Source organism: Gopherus evgoodei, chromosome 3 (assembly GCF_007399415.2).
Source record: "Gopherus evgoodei ecotype Sinaloan lineage chromosome 3, rGopEvg1_v1.p, whole genome shotgun sequence".
Lineage (NCBI taxonomy): Eukaryota > Metazoa > Chordata > Testudines > Testudinidae > Gopherus > Gopherus evgoodei.
The window spans coordinates 176,518,339-176,541,956 of record NC_044324.1 but is presented as its reverse complement, the minus strand read 5'-3'; the positions used below and the strand labels follow the sequence as shown (position 1 = coordinate 176,541,956).

At 42.9% G+C, this 23,618-nt stretch overlaps 1 protein-coding gene and 1 long non-coding RNA gene across 2 annotated transcripts in view; one reads left to right on the top strand and one right to left on the bottom strand.

The window, feature by feature from the left end:
• The window catches only part of ESRRG (estrogen related receptor gamma), a 509,353-nt gene extending 501,280 nt beyond the window's left edge, over positions 1-8,073 (bottom strand). Inside the window, exon 1 of the mRNA XM_030557498.1 lies at positions 8,003-8,073. Within this exon, the coding sequence (XP_030413358.1) occupies positions 8,003-8,004 (2 nt within the window). The 5' untranslated portion in view covers positions 8,005-8,073. The remainder of the gene's footprint in view (positions 1-8,002) is intronic.
• The window catches only part of LOC115649021, a 34,156-nt gene extending 13,396 nt beyond the window's left edge, over positions 1-20,760 (top strand). Inside the window, exons 2-3 of the long non-coding RNA XR_003999718.1 lie at positions 13,620-13,712; positions 20,235-20,760. This is a non-coding gene — a long non-coding RNA (uncharacterized LOC115649021). The remainder of the gene's footprint in view (positions 1-13,619; positions 13,713-20,234) is intronic.
• The last annotated feature ends 2,858 nt before the right edge of the window (positions 20,761-23,618 follow it).

Genomic DNA, 23,618 nt, shown 5'->3' with positions numbered 1-23,618 from the left:
AGATATCATTTTTTAAAAAATTATCTACCTCTGTATTTATTCAGGAGATCAGTTTAGCTATTGCTGTCTATTGAATATAGAATCTTTTTTAAATTGCTTAAATGAGTAGACACAGAACAATTTTAAAGAAGAGTGTGTATAATCCCTCAGGTAAAAGTGCACATAGGAGAGCTGATAAATTATATAACAGACCATACGTATTTGCAGAAATAATCTATGGACTGTCATGCTCTTGAGTCATGGCCAACATGCACACTAACTATGGACATTAGTGGGAAATCTACACATGTAGTGATGACATGATATGGCCCTTGTAATGCTTGTATGTCTGAGAGACATTTACATTATTTTGAAGAAGCCCTCTTTGTTTTTGAGTAAATTCCAATACAGCAAAACAAGGAAATTCAATAGAAAAAATGTTTTAATAATGTTAAGAATCCAAGATATACTGATGAAAGAAAAGAAATACCATATGAAAGCTGTTAACCCTACATCCTCAAAATAGCTCACATTGTTCTCTGTTCTCTCTTCCTTCTGTAGCTAAGATCTGATTTCTTAATAGGGAAGGCAGGGAAGGTCCCTTTACCTTCCCCTATACACTTTTCTGAAGTTAGCACATCATCATTTGCTAATTATATTATGACTCACAGTTTACCTTTGTCATTAACTTTGTGTTCCCTCAGTTAGGAATTGTATCAATGTTTGGATCAGTGTGTTCATTTGTGTCTGTGCTTCTGCTGGCACATTACAAAACAAAGTTACAGACAGTGTCAGCCTCTGTTTTTAAATTTCCTCGTTGCTGGTTTATGTCATCCTCTTATGGCCCAATATTACTTTCAGTTCACATGTGTAAATCAGGAGTATATCAGTTGAACTCGGTCGGTGGTGTTACACAGATGGGAAACCACTTCAAATTAAATTTGATTTAATCCCAGGTGTGAGGGGGTTCTTGGTTTTGTTTTGAGTATCTATTGGTAGATGAAAGTAATAAAAACTCTTGAGATAAAAGGTTTCACTCAAGGGATCAATTGTCTGTGAACATCTTACTTTCTTAAAAAAGAAAAATGAAAACTCAGTGGTAGATTTAGGCATTGCCTGATGTAATCCATTGTTATGTCTGTATCTGATAATATTAAAGGTTCCAAGAGGTGGAGCAGAGTTTTTATGACTTTCTCATCCATCAGGAAGTAATATGTATGAGTCATGAAAAGGTATTAGTCAAAAAGAGCCAAATTAACCAACATGTAAATAGGTGCAACTGCACTGTCTTCAGTGGAGTATCTATTTACATCAGAAATCTGTCCCAAACTGTGGAAACCCTCTGTTGGGCCACCACCACAATAGTATTACCTGGTCTCCCAACCATCTTCACTTCTGAAACACACAGAAGCAGCTTCCATTAATTAAATACAGCATCCTGTGAGATCAGCAAGGTACTGGTTTGTCCTGATTAATCCCTTTGTTTAGCTAGCTGTATATTGTTTTCCTTGGAAGTCTGTTTCTATTTCAGACAGTTTTCAGCAGAATGAGAGAGGTACCTTCACCAACTTCTGTGATGATATTTCATTTTTCAAAACTTACATTTTCAGCTGTTCGGTTCCGCTAGCCATTATTGATTATTATATTTGTATAAGGGAGACTTCCCATTATAAATTGTACTGAATGTATTTTACCCAGATATCATGGCACATTAATATATTTGAAATAATAATACTAATATCATACTGATTATTTGATCTTTGGTTGGATTTAAACAAGAAACTAATAAAAATGACAAATGCAGAGAGATACTGAGCTTAGAAGCAGTGAAGTACACCTCAGCCCCAATATAACGCGACCCGATATAACACGTATTCGGATATAATGCAGTAAAGCAGTTCTCTGGGGGGGGTGGATATGCGCACTCTGGTGGATCAAAGCAAGTTCAATATAACTTGGTTTCACCTATAACATGGTAAGATTTTTTGGCTCCCGAGGACAGCGTTATATTGAGGTAGAGGTGTATAATCAAGTTACCTAATCGGATACCTGCATCTTTCTCTGAGCCTCTTCTAGGACCTGGTCTTGTAACTTCAGAGTAAATTAGAAGTCAAGGCTCCTAAATAACACAGGCCAACATTTTCAAGAACAATCTCAGATTTTAAATTTCCAATCTGAGACACCTTGAGACTGGTTTTCATCAGTGCTAAAAATTACTGCTTCCATTGACTTAATTTGGAGTTGAGTGCTCAACATTGAAAAAAAAAGTCCAAAGGATTTTAAATTGGACACCCATAACTAAAGGCCACTGTGAAAATGTTGGCCACAAAGTTTATCATATGCAGTAGACATTAGTGTAACTTGTATTAATACACGTATATAAAAAAGGAGCATCTACTGTAAAACAGGTGAATGTCACATACTGTGTATTTAATCTTTCCTCATCTCAGGAAGATTAGTGCAATTATATGCCATGCAAACTTTATGGAATTTGGCTCACTGTTATAAAGTTATACATTATTTGTATAATATGTCAATATTGTGAAAATATTGTATTGCAATATGTATGTGTTTGTGCATGTGTTAGAGAGAGACACATGAAATAAGTAACTATGTAATACATTTATATAAATCCATTTAGGGGTTCTGGTCATATAAAATATGAGAATTAAATTAGTATTTCCACAGAATCTCAAAATACAATGTCCTTGTCTTTTATTATTTGTTACAAGGAAGGAAACATAATCTATCAGAGCACTGAACTGGGGTTCAGGACTCAGAAGTTTTATGCTCACATCTGCCAATGACTCATTGTGCCCTGCCCAGCGTCCCACATAACCATTCTGTGCCTCAGTTTCCACAATACTCAAATAAATGTAATAATACTTACTTAGTTCACATGAGTACTGTGATGGCTTTTTAATTAATGCTTGCAAAGTGCTTTGAGATCCATGGATGAAAGGTGCAATACAGTTGCAAAGTATCATTACAATTAGTTTTGATTTTTTAAGACAAAGTATGGCTATAGTATTGCTGTTTGAAAAGGTTTTCATATTCCAAAGAAGTCACATTAATATTGTCAATGTTATTTAGGACTGCATCATCCCTCATTAACAATGCTATGGCTTTGTTTTTAGCTGCTCTGTTTCTCAATGAGAATTTTCAGTATCTCCTAAAAGTGTTTAAACGACCTGGCCATTTAATATAGGGCTGTTATGTATAACCAAGAGGACACCCAGAAGGAACGGATTAGGCCAAATAGATTCTGACTCTGTACAGCTCTAACAGCCGAACTCTGAAAATGCAAGGTCTGATGTTCAAAAAGTTCGGCAACTGTGCAACTTGCCTTCCCTGCTCATTATTAAATATACACCCTGTCTGTTGTAGATAGTATTGTGGGTTGCAGTCTCTCCCTCTTTGTAGCAGCAATAATAACTGATTTCAATTACAGAGGAAATGCTTACAATATATATAATGGGGGCTCCTGGGGTCAAGAGGATCTTTAAGGTCTCTCTAAAACAGTTTCCCTTCCTGGATTAGTTTTCATCGCAATTGTAGCCCCGTTCCCAGTGCGGCGCACCGTTTATTTGCAGGAGTGACACAACTTTTAATAGCCGGGATAGAGTTTTGGAAGAAGTTCAGTGAATCAGGCAAGGGAACTCCGCTCGTTTACTCTTCCCCGAGCCTCCCCAGCGCCCCCCCCCAAAGTGTGTGAACCCGTAAACCCAGCCAGGGGTGGCCAGGAAGGAGGGCTAAGGAGGGGCGAGGGCGGACCTGTCGGATCAGCTCAGGCCCTTTCCTAGCAGCCAGAGCTTGCAGTCTTTACTCCGGCAAAACTCCCACTGACTTCAGGGAGAGTTGTGCCGGGGAAGGAGGGGAGAATCAGCCCCACTGAGCAGGTGCACTGTCCCAGCCAATACCCAACACTCTCCCTGGGCCGATGGGTTTGGATTTGGCAGTAAGGAGCTGTCCCTAAACCGGGCGGCTCTCGGGAAGGTCTGGTGGGTGAGCCAGGAAGGTGGCCGATATTTCTTACCTGGGCACGCCCCGCACACAAAGCCTGGGGTGGGGCTGTTTGCACGGTGATGGAGACCCGTTACTTTTGTCCGGGTTCCTTAGCGCCCGCCCCACCGCTGTCTGCCCCCGCCGTTTAAGTAACCAGCTACAGACTCTGCATCGCCCCCTCAAACTGAAGTGCCCCCTTGCTGTATTACTGCCCCGTGGGAAGCACGGCCGAGCCAGGCTCTGGAGCTGGGCTTGTATCAGACACGCCAGGGATTCGCTACAGACGCTTTAATAACATACCAGATGCGGGAAGGACTGACATTATGGAGGTTCAGCCCTGACTGGTCCTTAGCCTGGTGGGGCATCATGAAGACCGTGTTGTTCTTTGACTGTTCACTATCAACACGTGTCTGTGCCGCTTAAGATCAACCCCTCTTCTTTCTGCCGACTGACAAGCTAGCGGGGCGGTGTGAGTTGCAAACAAGACTATTCGCTGATCTTTTTGATTTCCTGGCAGATTTCCTATTCATCGCAATGGTAGCTTAGAACTTGTTGAATTTCGTTGGGCATTAGCTCTGTTTTTCTGGTGGTATCCTATGGTCGAAAGTGCGCTTGTTGTTTGTTTTAAACATACCGGTGGGTTTTAGCCAGCTAAAGACCCGCATTTAGCCCTTAAACTCAGCAGGTGTGTTACCTGTTGCTATGCAGAAGCTGTTGGGGTTTTCCTTCCTGTTTGTTATGCATTTGTTGTGGGGGTGGTTTTTATTTGCTTGCTATACATTTGTGCCAGCAAATGTTAGACTTTAAATTATGCTCAGATAATTCGGATCATGTTAGAGCAGATCAGTAATTGCGATCACGCGCTAATTCTAAAGCTACATTCTAAACTATTTTTCACAACTTCAAACATGTTTTAATGTATTTAAAGAAATGTAGGGGAGATGGTAAACCGTTTTGAACACACTGAATGTGGGGGATAATAGTTCAGTTAAATTACTGATGAATTCAAAAAAAATACATTCTTCCCTGTAATTAAAGAGAATTATCATTCTTTGCGGACAGGCGTTTTCATGTTAAAGGGTTAATTTAGACTTGTCTTCACGCAGATAATAATTAAAGCGGGGTCCAGGCTTTAAAGGGGAAGGTTTTAAAAATGTTTTTAGCGCTCTAACAAGGACAACTTTCCTTGAAGGCGAATATAACCTAGTACTTATTTAGCGTTGGAAATAAATAGCGTTCTTGGTTTAGAAAATGTAAACTGCATGTTAGCTTGCATTGGTCCAGCAGTGGTTCTAAGCTTAACACGTTCAAGGTGTTTCATTATCAACAGGATTTCAGTTTTTCTCTGAAGCCATTTATAACATAGAAGCAAAAAGAATTGTTTCGCCAGACACTTTCATTAGCAGAAATGTGATCAGCCTTCGCCATCATCAGAAACATCAGAGCCTGGCGGGAAAGTAGCGAGAAACTAAACCGCGCAAATTAGAAGTGCATGGGTGTGGTAAACCCCTCCTTTGGAAAGCAAGGGCTAAAACTTCATTTCAGTCATTGCATTAGCTAACTAGTGCCGATTCCACAGCTCAGCCCAGCTTCAGCTTTTAGTGCGGTAGGGCATGTAACCAGACGCAGACGATTTTATCTTTTTTATCGTATGATCAAATAAATTAAAGTGGAAGGGAACACCTACGTTTGGACTTTAAAAAAAAGTTAAATGAGTTCTAAGGGATACTCCCAACCTCATCTTTCTGATGTGCCTGCAACAAGGCAAGGCTTTTGGAATCCAGCCTCCTCGTTGTTGCTTCAGAGAGTGTTTTAAATAGAGTAACCTTTCCCTCACCACCCTGCAATTTGTGGGGATGAGAAAGTGGCAAACGACGCGTGGGGTGGGGAAGAGTTTTGCAGTAGGGCTGCGTTTCAAACACTAGATTTAAAAGGCACTAATTCTGCTTGTAGCAGAGGTGTAGGTGGATACTGAAAACATCTTCCACCGGGGTGTCCTACTTTAGCAATTCTAATTAAAAGGGAGTTTAAAAGACGCAAAGGAAGAGCAGGCTGTGCTTTATTTCCAGTGGGCGTGGGAGATAGCATCAGACACAAAACGCTTCTAGCTTGTTCTAATGTGCACCTTTGTTTAAAAAAAAATCACGCTCGCCCTTTGATATGAACTCATGTATTTTTAACAGAATTTCTTTCTTCTGCTGTGTGTGATCTGATACCTACCGTGTGGCTCTGGCCCACTTTCAGCCCTGCAGGTGCCCTGTATTGTGTGTATTCCTGAAAGACGAGGGGAAAGTCTTGCATCTAGCGCTCTTGTGCCCTATGCCTGTGATTGTCAATTCAGCGTGTCCGAACTACGGGTCAGCAAACCACGATCCCCTCCCGCTTTCGACACCCGCCCCAGCCAAGAAGAGCTGTGGCTTTATAGGTGCAGTGTGGGGAGTGAGGATCTGACGGTCCAATACCTTGAAGCAATAAGGCAGTGGCTTGCCGATGCCGCTTTTCCACCGCTGCTTATTGAAAAGGAGGCTTCACGGCCACCTATCAATGGCATTGGATTCAAGTCACTTTTTCCACATGATGCGGCAAAATTATAGCCAAGGCACTGCAAGTTCTTCCTGTTATCGTACGCGCGCTCGAGGCCAAAGCATCTGTGTTTAAAGCCCAGGCATCACCACTAGTGCTCCAGAACCCGCCAGTGATCAGGGGATTCCGAAGGACACAAACACAAACACAAACACACGCTGGTTTTCACTGAACTTTGCTCATGGGGGATGAGGCTGGAGAACAAATAGAGACACTCACCGTGCTCTTTGGCTTTCCAGGGTAATTCCTTCTCGCTCTCTTCTTTGTGTCTAAACGAAGAGAGTTTCCAGCCCGGGCACACAGTCTAATGCCCTGGATCATCCTGACTGTTAATTTAATGCTACACTAACCTGGGAGTGTATGATTGGCGCTCAAGTATTGGTTTAGAAAAGCTGGAAGCGAATTCACTCTCCCACGCCCCGCATTCCCCAGCCGAGGGTCTCCCAGCCTTAGGTTCTCCCAGTTTTGCATAAAGCAACATACCTACCTTTTCAAGAGTCACATTTCCTATTACAGGTTGCATTTTGCTCCAAAGAGTCATCCGTGCACTATCTGAAACGCACATGCCGTGTCCAGGATGCGGCGTGAGGCTTGATTTCACTTGACTTATTGTGTCACCCTGAGCTTTATGAGAGCCTGAAAAGCCTCACTTATCGGAAGAGGCGAGGCAAGACACCGGACAGATTGGGGAACAAACTCTAACCCATCCTACAGCCACCCCATTAAAATCCCTATTCCCTCCACGTGAAATTTGATTTCTAAGGCGGGCACCCACTGCGGGAGAATAATGGAGACCAGGATAGCAGAGCGCACTGTGTGATCTGTGTCCGCCCTCTCCCCTTCAAACTGTATTCACAGCCAGCCAGAGAGCGCATTGACTCCTGTTTGCATTTCCTACCTGTTTGTGCATCACGCTTGGAGCTGTTCGCTAGTCACTTCTATATGCGAAATCACCAAGCTCCCTTCTCCTTCTTTTTTAGATTCCTTCCACCCACCCATCCCCGGGTTTGGGTTAATACAGATGGATCCCCAGTATCGCTACCAGGGTGATTGCCTAGGAGGCTAAACGCGACAGGGAAAGAAAGGGGGGGAGGGATAACCTACGTTATTTTTCTGTTACTAATTCCCATTCGGATCGGACTCAAGGGACAAGGCGATCGCTCAATAAACCCTCCTTCTCTCTCCACCACGGCTTCCTTCCTTCCTTTTCTCCGGCACATTCCCCCCCCCCCCCCCCCCACACACACACACGTTTACTTCTCCCTCTTCGTAAGGCATAAACCAGGCAAACTAAAACTTTATCAAAAATAGGGAGAAAGGGAAAGGACAGGCAAAAAATAAAAATAAAATAGAAAGGGGGAGGGGGGAAAAAAGACAGTGCCTGCGTCTGATCACTGACCATCTGTGCGAAAGGTGATCATTGTTAGGTACTCACATGGCTGGATGGCAGAGCAGCGTTTAGCAATTAATAAATCTCTCAGCTTGAGCTCTTCTTCCACGGGTTGGACTGTAGCTCTGTGTGTGTGTCTCTCTCTCTCGCGCTCTCTCTCTTCCACGCACAAAACCGGTCAGATGCTTCGGGACCGGTCACTTTGCAAGCGGAACAACACGGGAGGGTTTGTATTACTCCAGGTTCGTGTGTGTAGCCTATAAATACCGAACTTTTTGATGGAATCAGCTAACAAATGAGAGGAGAAGGCGTAATTTTGCGCATGGAGCCCCCCTTTCTCTTTGTGAGATTAAAAACCCCCCAGGCAGCAGCCAGGGCTAAAGTTGTGGGTGTGTGGGAAGGAATTGGACTTTATTGGGATTGTGTGTGAAGGGTTTGTTTTGTTTGTTTGTTTGCCTTTGTTTTTTTTTCCCCCTAGGACATTTATATTCGCCCCCCCCCCCCGCCGCGCCTCTCCCTCCCAACCATTGGGAAAAACTGCCCTGGATTAGCACTGACTTTCATTCCGAGTGGGCTCTGTGGTGCGTTTGATGGGTTTTTAGGAGGGAGGGGTCAAGAAAGCACATACCTGTCCCTGTGGAAGTGAAGGAGATGGTGATGGATCAGGCGCGGGGGGATTAGTGAGTTTACCCTCACTACTTGAAAAATATAAAGGGGAACGCTGGAGAATGCAGCCTGAAATTATTCGTGGGGGGATTTTATTTGGGAGAAAATGGACGGAAGGGAGGGTGCCTGGCTGGGGCTTTTAACCACCGCCTATACATATATCTCACACAAAATAAGCCACTGAGAAACACCTCGCTTTGGCGCTTTAATGCGCCCAGGGATCCCAGAATGCAGGAGCGTGTTAAATTATTGGCACCAGCTTTGAGCCTGACGGCAGGGGGGCTGGGACATACCCCCCCCCGAAAGAAGGCATCTTGGAGGGTTGTTCTGTAAATTGCTGCTTACTTGGTTTGCCTGCATCATTCCAGAGCCAGTCTGGATTTCTCTCCCCGAGCTGGGATCAATTCCTCAGTTTGACTCCTCCTGCCTGAGCTAGGGGAGTGATGTGAGGTCCAAGGACAGGTTTACTTGCGAAGACAACCCCCTTGTTGTTCAGGCTCTGTGGCTGCACAGGGGTATGCCACTCGTTGGGGTTGCTTGTCTCTCTTGCTTTGATGCCAAAATTTTGCTTTGTGTGTGTGTGTGTGGGGGGGGTATCCCTACCACCCTGAAAGCTCTAGCGGCTACTACAAACAACCAAAGCTCCACAAGCCCTCTGCAAAAGTCTCAGGTTGCAAACCTGGGAGGGGACAGTGAGGACGGAGGAAAATGCCCCCCTCAATCCAATGCCCCTTTCCTCAGAGCCGGGTAACAGTTTGGTGGTGTAGCGAATATAAACTTTCCCTTAAGTGCCCCGCCGTTCCTCCCTGCTCTCCAGTATGTAGCTGGGGCTGGAAACCAAAGGGGATTTCCCCAGGACACACGCGCAACCCCTGGTTTCTCTTAGGAGCTGACCTGGCCTTACTGGGGTTTGCTCCCCTTTCCTTGGGGATCAGACGGGTATTAATTTAGGCAAACTTTCCCCACCACCTGTCTCTGAGCTGGGGCTCTGTCTACAGGACCGTGGTCTCATCCTGGGCTGTGTCAGGCTTATTGCTATCTATCTCTCCTGCGGCCGGCCAGCTGGGGACTTCACTAGCCGGGCACTGTCCGAGGGCCGTTCGCAGCCCCGGGGGGAGTGGGCGGGGATTACTACCCTTCACCCAGCCGTGAGCTCTGCAATATATTTAGGCTTTAAAAAATCTCCTGCATAAACCCAACCCCCTAATTTAAAAAGATTCAAGAAGAAACAAACCCGAGAGCTGAGAGGTCAAGAGTCAGGTCGCCTTGCAAACAGCAGCGGCGTTAGGGGCCCATTCTATCCCTTGCTGCTTCGTCCGGCGGGGCTGGCGGGGGGGGGGGGGGGGTCTGCCTCGCCCCAACTCCTTTCAGACGCTCTGTCCCGCTTTGTGAAGATGGGGGGGCTTATGGGGAGGTTGTGCGAGGTTGACCCCCCTCTCCAGGTTTGCCACACGGAGTTTACGGAGTGGGACACAGCCCCCGGGCAGAGACGCTCTTTTCCAGCTCCATCCTCCTCTTCAGAGCAACCCTTCGGCCGCACTCCCACTGCGGGGCTGGGAAAGGTCGTGTCCCTAACAGCTAGTCAGGGCGGGGCTCCCCCCCCCCACTATTTTTGTGAATAAACTTAGCAGCATTGGCACTTTTTGGTCTCCCTCCTAACGACAGCTACCAGGGGGACGGGACACTGAATCGCAGAAGTCCAACCGTGGAGCTGCTGCTCAGGGGCCCAGCGCTTGGAGCCACGCAGAGGTTTGCTCCCCTCGCAGTCAGGGGTGCTGCAGCTCCGGGAATTTCAGGCCAGATGGTGCCAGTTAGCTCAGCGGCGACTTTGCTCCATGGCAAACACCGAGTGGAGTTTGTCTTTGCAGCGGGTTCATGTGATGCCCCCGCAAATCGTGCGGCACAGCCTTTCTGTGAAACGCCTCTTCCTATAAGGGTGCGGGCTCCGCCAGGCTCACCTAGGAGCGAGCTCGTACGGCAAGCGGGGGGCGGCAGCCTGGCCGGTTCTGAAGCAGGCACAGAAGTGATGTGTTGCAAAACACGAGGAAAAAGTGGCTTTGGGGGTGGGGGTTCGTATTGCACTCTGTGTTTCCTGCAGCCTCTACACTGGTGCTGCTGGGCTCTGCACAGGTCCCCCAATTCTACCACGGGGCGGGAACCCCAAAGAAAGATCACTTTGGAACAACAAATTGTATAACACCCCCCCCGACTACACACTATATGCCACTAAAATTGCGTGTACACACACACACACACACACTATGGCTACACACTACATGTAACATATACTATATGCACTCATGGGTACACACTCGCACATATAAAATACATAGTGAATGTATATACAGAGTGTGCATCATGTATATACAAGATATAGCCAGAATATATATACCAGCGGCCTTATTCAGGGAATAGCAATGTCCATACACCACTCATGCCATGGATATGTGTATGGACATTGCTATTATGGACATAATGGCACTCTATAAAGAGTGTGTATTCGATCTAGTGTATATACATATCCATGGCATGAGTGGTGTATGGACATTGCTATTCCCTGAATAAGACCGCTGTTATCCGGTAGTCGGGATAGGAAGAGGGAGAGACAGACATACAACCCCCGACATTAGCAGCCCCCTGTTTCCCTTTGCTCTGTGCTGGGGATATATTAAAGGGTTTCTTCTATCAGGCTCCGAGACTCTCTCAAGTGATTTTTAGTCTGGCGCTCTGGTCTATCCATATACATTTCCAATCTCATGGCTCATAAACTATTAGCAAAAGGATTTCATTATTCACCTTCTGTATCCTACAAAAGGAGAAAAAATATGTATACTCTTGGTAACAACGAGAACGGGTCTGCGTTTAAATCATAGCCCCTTCTGCATCTTCAGTCTGATAGCTACAATTCTAGTCAGTTTGCAAGGACCATGCAGCCTCCCTCTGTGCGTCTGTCTATCTCTGGGTACAGAGCGAAGTATTTTTGCCATCGCGTGGACCTACCAGCTCCCAGTATGCAAGCAGTGTCCTAGGGATAGGGGTTGTGTAGCGATTATTGTTCAGAGGTAGAGAGTGCTGCAACATTTTAATGAAACAGAAGAAAATGAGGGGTCGTTTTTATTGCGTAGGGGAGAAATATTCCTAGGGAAGGAATATGTTGAAAAAAGATTCAGCCAATTTTAATAAATGAACAATTTTAAGAAGTGATTTTGTTGGTCAGGACAATCCGATAAATCGCTTCCCAGGGTGTGAAATACAAGCTCCCTCGTGCATACGTGGGGAACACACTCTAGCGAACCGAGGGTCGGAGACTAAGGAAGACAAGATATTATACAGGGGGGTCATGGGCGGGGGGGATTTCAGGGGAGGCAAACTGCTGTACTGAGGCCTGTACATTGATACGGTTAGGCCAAGTTGAATGCAAGAACAGGCAGGCAGGCAAGCAAGTTGCTGTGAATGGACTGGTAGACCAGGGTGAGTATAGCAATATAGGGCCCGATCCTGCAGTCTTTACTTAGGCTAATCTGCCATTGCAGTTACTGAGAGCCTGGCTTCAAGCCCCTGAACACAGAAATGTTAATACCCAGGGCAAACTCTTATTTTTCTCTTCTTTAAAAAAAAAAAGGATTGCAGAGAAGTTTAGACCACGAGGTAATTATAAAAGTCAAGCTAGCCATTTTAGAGAGAGACCCACTTTGCAATTTTACACCGCGGAGCAAAATATTTCAGCCAAGTCTCAGGTCATCATCAACAACAGCGTAATGTTCCCTCTCTGTTTAATATACATAGTGTGGGAAATGCAGGAAAAACAGAGCTAGCACCTGTAGTGATAGAAGAAAAAAAATCAAATTACTATTTAATATTTTTGGAGGATTGTGCAGGGCGCTCTTCAAAAATACTCCATATTTAATTATATCTCTAATGACTTTTGGGGGGGCTGCCATTAATATTTCATGTTAAGAAACGAAGGGCTTTCTACTGAGTTTTTATATTCTGGTATCTTCAAAAAGATTTTCCTTGCGTGTTAATTGCATGCTGTTAAGCACATCTGGGACTGCAAAGTGACCAGTCTGGACCAACTTTTAATTAACACATTGACCTGATGAAGAAGCAGACTCCTTCAAAAATGTGCATGTTGTATAAATATAAACATCCTGCATAAATTACCAGATTGGTGAGGATAATTACCAAAATAGGGGAGTCTTTGTGCACATGTTGGGAACATACAGTTATTTCACACACACTGGCCATGTTAATGAAGCCGAGTTTTGTATTCGTTCTTTTGTACAGTCATTTAGAGGAGAAATCAGAAAGAGCCTTCTCCTGAAGAGGGATTTTAAAAATTACAGCCACATCATGAACGATTTAGTTTGAGGACTCCGAGAACCTGAATGACTGAGGTGGTCCCTGTTGCTGTCTTTCAGGGAGTGTGCAGTAGCTTTGACTGTGATGCAAAAGTTGCTCAGATCCAAGTTTTAAGTTCTGATTCGAGCCAAGAGCTTTAAGTGGGACTTCACCCAGTTTAAAATCTCTCCCTTTACATAGTAAGGAAGCGAATTGAAAGCCCGAGAATTTTGTGCGGGAACTGCTGTGCAGCGAGGGCAGAGGCGGCTGCAGCTTTTGAGGCTTCGCGCTTCGCCCAGCCTTCCTGGAGCCGGACACCTTGGAGGAGCCATAGCTGTCTATAGGCGATTGTATCCAGGGGGTGGGTGTGGAGGAACAGGAGAAATTTAGCAGTGTGCAAAAAAGGTAGAAGCAGCATCAGGAAAAAAAGAAGGGTGGATGCATGGATGGATCGGGCTACGGGTGAGAAATATTCGTGTAGTAACTGAGCCACCAGCATTTTACAGAGGATCAAGACTGCTAAAACCTTTTGAAAGGTATGTGTGTGTGTGTGTGAGAGAGAGTTACCTACGCAAGGCAAAAATAGGGGCCAGTGGTCTGAAATCTTAACCCCTTTTCGCTTATTTACTTTTATCTCGTTAATATTTTTTTGTAGGTCATTCATTCCAGCCTACATTTGAAGTGGCTACATGCATCCAGAGAGACTGGAGTGTATAACTCAGGAGTTAAATAGTAACTTCCTCTTCAGGTAAAAATTAAAGGTCTTGTTTTTTTAAAACAACAACAACAACATTTCCCCTTCATGGCAACACAAGTTTATATTTAACAGAATAGACTGATCCTACAGAAATACTCATCAGAATCACCTCTCGCCAGATACGACCTGGGAAGAAAGCTGTTTTAAATTCGCTACGATCACAAACATTGGCTGGATTTCCCTCCCCGCGTTTATTTTTATTTAAAATGGAGCTTTTTAAAACGTGTTTTATAGGCGAGCTTGCCAGACCCAAACAAATCCAAAGGGAAGAGGAGAGAGAGATGCACACAAATTCCAAGTGCTTCTTACATCTGTGGATTTAAGTCTTTACATGATGGAAGAAGAGGTTTAATTCAACAAAAGACTACAGGAAACAAAATCACCGGTACCCACATCGGGGGGTTTGAGGCAATCCGGAAAAGCTCTGTCTTTTAGGTCGGAAATCTCTGGCACCACCTTAACAGTGCTTTTGAAAGTTTTAGGGGAGCACACTCAGGGCCGGTGCAAGGAAGTTTTGTGCCCTAGGTGAAACTTCTACTTTGTGCCCCCACCCTCCAGCCCTGTGGCAGGTCCCCGCCTCCCCTTCACCCTGAGGCGCCCCTACCCCCACAGGAGCTCCCCCCTGCCCTGAGGCCCCCCCTCCAGGAGCTGTGCAGCACCTGGCCACCCCAGCTCATCTCTGCTTCGAGTCCTCCCCAAGCACGCAGCCCTGCTCTAATTCTCCTCCCAGGTTTGCAATGCCAAACAGCTGATTGGTTCTGCAAGCCTGGGAGGCAGGAGAAGTGGAGCAGTGAGGGTGCCCTCGAGGAGGAACTGCTGTAAAAAAAAATTGGGAGCACTGTTTTTTGGTGCCCCCAAATCTTGGCGCCCTAGGCAACCACCTAGTTTGTCTTAATGGTAGCACGGGGCCCTGAGCACACTGCTTTGAGATCATAATTTATCTGCCATCTGATATCAAGGGAGAGACAAGAGCTGGCTAAGTCTAGCTGGTCCTGCATTTGATTTACTCCTGGTTGTTAACATGGGTGCTGTGGTGTTTTGATAAGAAAAAAGGAGTCAGCAGTTTGGTTAGGAAAACTCTGGGTTGTTGAAGATGGCTGCAATTTTAAGCTAAGGAATGTGTTGTTGCTGGGACTATTTTTACAATGCATTCCTAGCTGGTTCCTGCTCTCTCATCAGTTACTGTTAGCACTTAACTATTTTTCTCACTTTTCTAAGGAAGTCAGACAGTGGCATGAACTTCTATGCAGCTTCAGGGCCTGGCCCCTGCAATTTATGCATTCATGTGAAATGCACCTAGCAAGGGGTTCTGAAGTCAATGGCCCTGATTTAACCAGTCGCGCAGGCAACACATTCTGTCAGCACAGAATCCCAGAGTTGTTCATCTCAGGCCTCCCCTTGCAGGGCTGTGTATTAGGCCACTTCAGTTCAGGCTGCAAATTCTTTTTTCCATACTGTACAGACATACCCATAGGAGCCACAAAACTGAACTGTAGGCAGCTGCCCTGAACGAGTTTCTTATTCAGACTCCCCCTTTCCCCTCCCCAGCAATAGTTTAAATCACAAAATTCTAAAGATCAGAGCTAGGAAATAAAAAAGGAACAGTCTGTCTAATATATATGCCCTTGTGGGGCAGAGCAGTACAATACATTGGCAGGCCAGAGGGAACCAGGTCCCCAGGAGTAAAGAAATAGTTGACAGTCTACTAGGAGAAAACCTGCTCAAGTGGGGGACTTACAATTAGACCTGGTGGGTTCTGTCCCTACGTCTCATACTAACTCCATTTCTGCTTGTATCCCTGTTTATAAAAGGGGCTAATAACATCTGCCCACCATGGGACTTCTGTGTGTGTGGCTTTATGAACCAGTGCTTGAACAACCATCTGAGACTCTCAGAGGAGAGTTTTGTATGGGCAGTAGAAGCAGTAATGATAACACCACTTCTTATTAAGGTTCCCTGACAGTTCCATGTCCAAGTCAGGCCCATACTTCAGTGACTTACACTTCGCCAAAAGTTAACTGTTTAGGCTGAAATGTCCCATGCTGGCTGTCTGCCTCAGGCTGAATATGTTGGAAAATTTCAGCCAGAATGGTCCGACCATTTCTGAGAATGGGGCATTGTTTAAAAAGTGAGCCTTTTTCATAGACTATCAGGATTGGAAGGGACCTCAGGAGGTCACCTAGTCCAACCCACTGCTCAATGCAGGACCAATCCCCAGACAGATTTTTGCCCCAGATCCCTAAATGGCCCCCTCAAGGATTGAGCTCATAAACCTGGGTTTAGCAGGCCAATGCTCAAACCACTGAGCCATCTCTCTCCCCCATTTTTCTTTAAAATGCATTAGAAAAGAGACTTGAAATTTGGTAGAGTTTGTGCCAGGCATGAGCCTTTTGCTAGATGCATGAAATTTCACTCAAATTTGGCCTTTAGTTTAGTGTTCGTGAAAGGTACTAGCCTGGCAGCCCTGGAAGCAGTATGTCTCTATTTGTCTACTGAGCAGGTACACCATAGACAGCAGAGCACTTCCCTGTCTTAGGATATGTCTACATTAGAAATGCTACAGAGGCACCGCTGCTGCAGTAGCACTGTAGCACAGAGACTTACTAAAGCAACGGCCGGGGTTCTTCCATTGCTGTACTAAATCCTCCTCTCTGAAGGCTTGTTTACACTTGAAACGCTGCAGCAGTACAGCTGCAGCTGCGTTGCTGTAGCACTTCAGAGTAGGCATTACCTATGCCAACGGGAGGTATTCTCCCCTCAGTGTAGGTAATTCACCTCTGTGAGGGGGGTAGCTAGGTCTACACTGAAGCTTAGGTCGACTTAACTACATCTACAGGGGCATGAGATGGGCTTCTCTTATCTTACAGGCCCTATTACGAACATGATCTGTTATTCTAAGAACTGTCTGAAAGAAGAAATAGTGGAAAACAAAAAATAGTTTACTGAATTTATGAGAATTAGACTGAAGGTCTGATTCTAATCTTATGTAGATAAGTTTTAGATTGGTGTAACTTCTGATTTCACTGATGTTATACTTGCCTTACACCACTGGGAGATCAGAATGTACCACTACGCTTCTATGAATACGAATACCGTTATGAGCCATGGGTCTCATGCTGCACCCACTGAAGTCAACAGAAGTTTTGCTATTGACTTAAATTAGAACAAGATCAGGTCCCATAAATATGAATCATTATCTTGGATAGCAATGGGCCGATAGCCTTAGTTGTAATTCTTGTATTTGGTTCCCAGCCAGTATTTTGCTAATTCTAAATACTTATTTAACAGAGACTGGAATGGCTTAGGTGTATCTTTTCTATTGTCTGTTAAATAAGTATTTAGAATTAGCAAAATACACCACTATGGATTTTAAAATCATTCATTTTAAGGTGTAGTACAGAAGTCCAAATGACAAAACCCACTTAAAACAGAAATCCTGTATTTGTATTCCCTGCATTCTCTAACCACAACCATTCGTAAAAGGAACAAAATGCTGATTTCTAGGTGTGCCCGACCGAATCAAGGTCTTATTTTCATGTAAAGAAAGTATTAGCTTTGCTTGTGACAATCATCCTGTCTCATCCCACCACAGAGGTGGCTGTATTTCAATGACTGAGAAGCGACTCTACATAATGGATATAAATGTCATGCATACATATCGTTGACACAGGAGAATTCTGACACAGGGCAGCTGTTCTGGGAGAAAGGTGCTAGATGATGTACAAACCACAGAAATAATCTGTTCCTTAGCTAGGTGTGCCTTGGAGTGGTCCAAAGCAATAGCAGGACCTACAGTGAATCATTTGAGTGCAGGGTTTATATCGGTTACAGTGGGATCATTAATGACCCCATGTGTGAAGGCCCTTGGCTTTATTGCTGCATGAATGAAACCTGCTCTTGCTTTGGACCCTTCCAACATGAACCAGGGGAAGAGAGAAAAAAGGAGAGCATAAGAAATATGATTATTATTAGAGCTTTCTTGAACATGAGGAGCTCAGTCTTTACTAGCAATTATTAGTCTCTCTCTGTCACATTCACCTTTCTGGCATTATTTCCCTGCTGGATACCGTCTTTGATTCAATCAGCATCTTTTTGTCAAAATTGAAAGGCAAAGTTAGATTAAGGATGATTAGACAATTCCAAATTCTACCAGTGACTAGCTCTGTGGCCTTGGCCAGCTCATTTAGGGAATATTTTCAAAGGCACAAATGGCAGTTAGAAGCCTAACCCTACTGTCAGTGGGCACTAGGTGCTTAACTGCCATTTGTGCCTTGGAAAATCTGCCTTTCTGAATCTGCATCTCAGTTCACACATTTGCAAAGTAATGGGAACAATAAAACTTGTCTACTTCACAGCTGTAATTATTGGTGGTATAGCTCTCTGAGACCTTCCAAGGAAATGTACCAGATGAACACAACTGTTATTGAAAGTTCTGTGTGATATAAACTGTAGAACTGAGACCAACACAATAGCAAATAGCACACACATTGAAGAAGACACACAAATTGGTACCCTAGTGTATATAGGACAGGTGGGCCAGGACAGAGATGTTCAGCAACACACAGTGTGGTCTTTCTTCTGTTTGGATGGAATGAGACTGTGATGATGAAGATAAAGGATCAGTAGGAACGTATGTAGAACCTGATGATGAAGTAGTTTGACAATTAATGAGGCCAAGATTAATTAAAATATATATTACCTTCCAAAATCTCCATAAAAATTCCCAGACTATCTTATTTCAAAAGGTTTAATCATTGCTATCTGTGCCTGAAGAGTAATTTTTTAGAACTGTTCAATATTTTCTTCAATATCAATACTTCTGGGGTGTCAGTTTTTCAAAATTTATCTGAGCCTTACATTTGGAGTTTCTGAATATCATAAGTTGTAAAGTAACCTGATCAAATGCTAGAGGCTAGATTTAAAGCAGAGGCAGAGAGTCCAACAAGACATTGAAACTAAAATGAATTAAAACTCTGGTCCATTGAGCGGAAAGACTAAAGAGCTACAATGTACATAATTAATTAGACTCAAATGTACCAACTTCCTTAAATGTACTATACTAATATTTTTAAACATCTGAGTGAATCAGGTCACAGACTGGAACAAAGTGTCTTATGAGCAATGTCCTCGTCAAAGTGGGTTTGAAGATAAGCACACAAGTGCAAGGTCCCAAGTCAAATACTAATATTTTTAAACAAGTGATCATTGTCCCGGGATTTCAAATTCTTTACACTTTGAATACATTTGTATTCAATTTAACTTCTGATAAATATATATATCTAATTTTAACTTCTGTTTGGTAATCATCTTTTGTGGTAATAGAGTCCTGTTAGCGTTAAGGTGCACTGAATGATTTTTTCTTTTATTTCAGGGAATTATTTTTCTTTCAGTGTTTTTGGTTGCATATTTTATTTTTTCCATTCTTGCTGCTTTGGAATCCATTCTCCTCTCATATTGGTATCAAATCAGAGCTACAATGGTTTTATACTGGTATAAGTGAGAGGAAAAATTAGTCTCTTCATACTATTTCTACTTTTCAGTGTTGAGATTTTTAGAATCCTTTTGATTTAATATGGACTGTTCCTTCCAAATGTGTGTTTCTGAGCCAATAATGTATTCTTACTGAATCACGCAATCAAAGAGGAATGATCCTTAATGGGAACAATTCAATGTTTGTACAAAAAATAGGTTGGATAAACACTCTCTGAGCTCCAAGCAGAAGTATGAACATTCAAACAGTGACTACAGCAAAGACTGGGGTGCAGTTTCCCTTCTGTCAGGTCATCCTATTTTTGGCCCTCTCTTGCTCTTGGTTGACAGAGTCAATTCTTATATCTTTGATTAGGAACATAGGAATTGCCATACTGGATCAGCCCATTGGCCATGTAGTCCAGTATCCTGTCTCTGACAGGAGCCAGATTCAGATGCTTCAATGGATGGTGTAAGAACTCTGCAGTAGGAAGATGTGGAAAAATTCCTTCCCCTCCCCCTCAAAGGCCTCATTGACTTAAGACCTGAATTCTAATTTAAGTCAATGGAAAGGCTGATTGATTTCAGTTTTGTTGGATCAGCTCTCAGATGATACCAGAGTGCGTAGCAAAATAGTGCTTATAATGTCAATAATAATTTCAGAATAAAATGTAGGAATGTGTGAGTACTTTGATTGCTCTCCTCTTTCAGTTCATTTATAATTTCATTCTTCCTCATTAAATGGCAACTATCGCCAGTGATCAAATTATCCCATTATCCCATTGCCTAAAATAAACAAATTTAAGCACAATAAAGGATGAGATTTTTTTAAAACAAATAGTTTTGTTACTGAGGTGTTTACCAAATTACCCAACAGGTGAATTAAGAAGACACCATAAATAGGTGGAAGGCATATCTATGTAAGTGCTAGTCATTATTATTGCTTGATGTTCATGGCATTTTAGAGTAGTGATAAAAAAAGATTTTTGACATGAAGATCTTACAGTTTAAAAAGCCTGATCCCCGAAATGCTTACTTCCACAGGACTACTCATGGTAGTAAGCACCATGCCTGATAAGTGTTTTCAGAATCCAAGCCCCTAAATTAAGACAGAAGTGGAGATGACAACATGATTATGCATTCACTGGAGAAGCTATTCCATGTGGTTTGAATCCAATCCAATCCCTGTGAAAGTCAACGGAAAGACTCCTATCGATGTTATTCTTAGCTATCCAGGTATTTCTATTTTTTATATGCTTCCTAAAGGGCTCACAATCCTACCACTTCCTCTGTGAGGAAGAGAAGCACTCTCTCTACGTATGGTGAATTAAGGCACAGAGTAGATTAAGTGACTTCTTCAAGGTTACATAGTACATTTGTGGCTAAGCCAAGAACTGATTTCAGGTCTCCTCAGTCCAAGTACAGTGCCTTATCTAGTGGACCATCCTTCCTATCTTTAATGCAGTGGTCACCAACCTTTTTCTGGGTGGCGGGCACCAGATGATGAGCCACCGAGGACTATGGCCAGTGGACAAGCATCCACCAAAATGCTGCCAAGAAGCAGCAACATCAAGAGGCGTCACTGCCGAAAATCAGTGTCATTTCAGCGGTGACGCCTCTTAATGACGCTGTTTTTTGGCGGCATTTTGGCGGCAACACTTCTTGATGACACCGCTTTTCGGTGGCTTTTCGGTGGCAACGCCTCTTGATGATGCCGCTTTTCGGTGGATGTTTGTCCGCTGGCCAGTATGCAGGCACACATAGATGCCCCGCCGGGTGCCATGGTGCCCACAGGCACCGCATTGGGGACCACTGCTCTAATAGGAATTGAATCAAGCCCCTAGAAAGTAGCAAATAGTTTTTTTTAAAAAGTATGTATCTATTTTATTTTGTAATGTAGTATAAAATAAAATGTAGCCACTTCAGGGATCAGTACATGATTTTTTTTTGTATCTGGTTCTATATCTCCCCCCACCCTTTTGCCCTGTCAAACAAGTAGTTAGTTGTGATTTTTAAAAATTTTTAAGAAAACAAATTTAACTCTGCATCTTTCTTGAGCAGTCTGGGAGTCTTGTTTCTAGCTACAGAACAGGAACAAACCAGGCAGCAGCAGTGCAAGTGTCCCCACAGAACCCTACACCTGAACCTTCAACCTTGAAAGTTTAAAGGGATAGTTCAGGTTCCCTACCTAATCCCATACTTGGCCCCTCTGCCACAAAGCATAATGAAATATTTTGTGATATGGGTACCTGCCCACAAGGAACTAGATGGATCTAATTTCTCGGAAGCCCATCATCATAGTCTCTTAGAGTGTCCATTGTTTCACAAAGGCCAAAGAACAAACTTCAGATTTTTACTGCTTTTGGCCACTACTGACCTGGGTCAGATTTGAACAAGCAAGCTATATTTTTATTCAGTTTTATTTGTAAATGAGGAATAAAATGTAGAAACTTGCTTCTTTGAGTTGTTTTTAAAAATCCTTCCTCTAAATTATTACAGAATGGTTTGTTTTCTATGGAATATTACTGGAAAAGAAAGTACAACGAGACTATGGTAAAGAGTAAAAAAAAAAGCTGAAATTTACTTGATCGGAAAAAAACTAGGGTCTGATCAGGGCTGCCTGGGGGGGGCAAGTGGGGCAATTTGCCCCAGGCCCCGGGCCCTGCAGGGCCCCCCATGACAATATAGTATTCTATAGTATTGCGACTTTTTTTATGGAAGGGGTTCCCAAAATTGCTTTGCCCCAGACCCTCTGAATCCTCTGGGTCTGATTCTAATTTCACATTAGTTTTACACTGGTGTAACTCCACCGATTTACACAGTTTTAAATAAGATAAAACTCAAGCCCTACAGTTGAGTGCAGTAAAATTAAGCCTAAAATAATAATATTAAAATGGATTATAAGTAAATTAGGAGGGTCTGAAAACCTGCTTATCAACTGTGTAACTAGTAATACACTGAAAAATGGAAAATACTGAATTATCACCTTAGTTTAATTGCAGCTAGATAACTATAACGAAAGCAAATACCGTTTGCACAAATATACAGATTTGTCATACAAGAAGCATAAAACTTCCATTACATTTCTGCTTTATCAGTTGTCTGTTTCATTCTGGAGATTTGTACAAATTACAATAGTAAATGATGTAAGAATGAGAATCCTAGTAAAATTCAAATACTGTACTTAAAATAAAAAACCTAGTTGTTCATAAATAGACTATTGACTTTCATTGGGTTAAACAGCTCATGTTGTGATTAGGCTTCGAAACCATAATTGTTCTTGTCACCTAAACTCTGCTGCAGTCAATATCTTTTTATCATATACATTTTTAATCATGTATTAATAAACAAGAAGGTGTGTTTTATTGATGGCTGGATTAGTTTATTGACCAAGTCGACAACTCTATATACAGTTTCTGAAAATATAAACAAGGTCAACATGTAAAGATAGGGTAAAAAAAATCAAAGACAGAGAATGTACTTTCCCCCCAGGTCTTCATAGGATTTTCCTTTTGTTTAGGAATTCTAGACGGAACGGCTTCAAAACTTTGGTTAGAAATTGCATAAAGAGGTTTTCTTTCTATTATGATAGCATCAGAGCCTATAAAAGGGGTACATCTGCACAGTATACCTTCATCAAGGACCATCTCTAGTAAGCAATTCCCCAGCTCAACTTTACCCCTTTTATTATTCTTCAAGTTTACAATACAGTTTTATTCAGCCTGTAGTTAAAGGCCAACTCTACTAAGCAATTGTTTTCCTGGTCTCCCTAGTGTTCTGTGTCTCGTTCACACAAACACAAAATTCACAAGCATATACCACCCTGTCAGTTCAACTATCAACTCCTATGAGGCTGGACTGTGTTAAGGGAAAAGGAAAGGCGCATTGCCCAGGCAGCAATACTAGGAGATTGTGTGCCTTTGGAAGGCTGGGGCCAAACTTTCAAAAACTGATTCCTAAACTGCACCTATACTATTCAAACTTGGAAAACTTTTTCTTGTCCTTAACTCTGCTGGCCATAGATTTCTCCTTGTGTCTCTTTGCTACTTTTATCCATTTTCTACAATTCTTAGCTTCTGATTTACATTCATTACCATCCACTTCCCCTTTCTTATATGTGTGTGTATTTATTTTAATGTTTTATAGCTGTCTTCACTTCACCACTAAACCAGATTAGTTTTTTAACCAGTACAGCCTTCTTCCTTGATTTTGAGATTGTGACTTTTTGAGCATCTATTAATGTATTCTTAAACAATTCCCAATTATCATTCACTTTTTTCTGATTAAATTCTTCCTCCCAGATGATTTGGCTCATAATTATTTTCAGCTTTGTGAAATTGGCCCTTTTACAGCTCCAAGTATATATAGTACTGTTTTGGGCTTTATTCTGTTTGCATATTATAAATGTGATAATTACTTTTTAGTTTT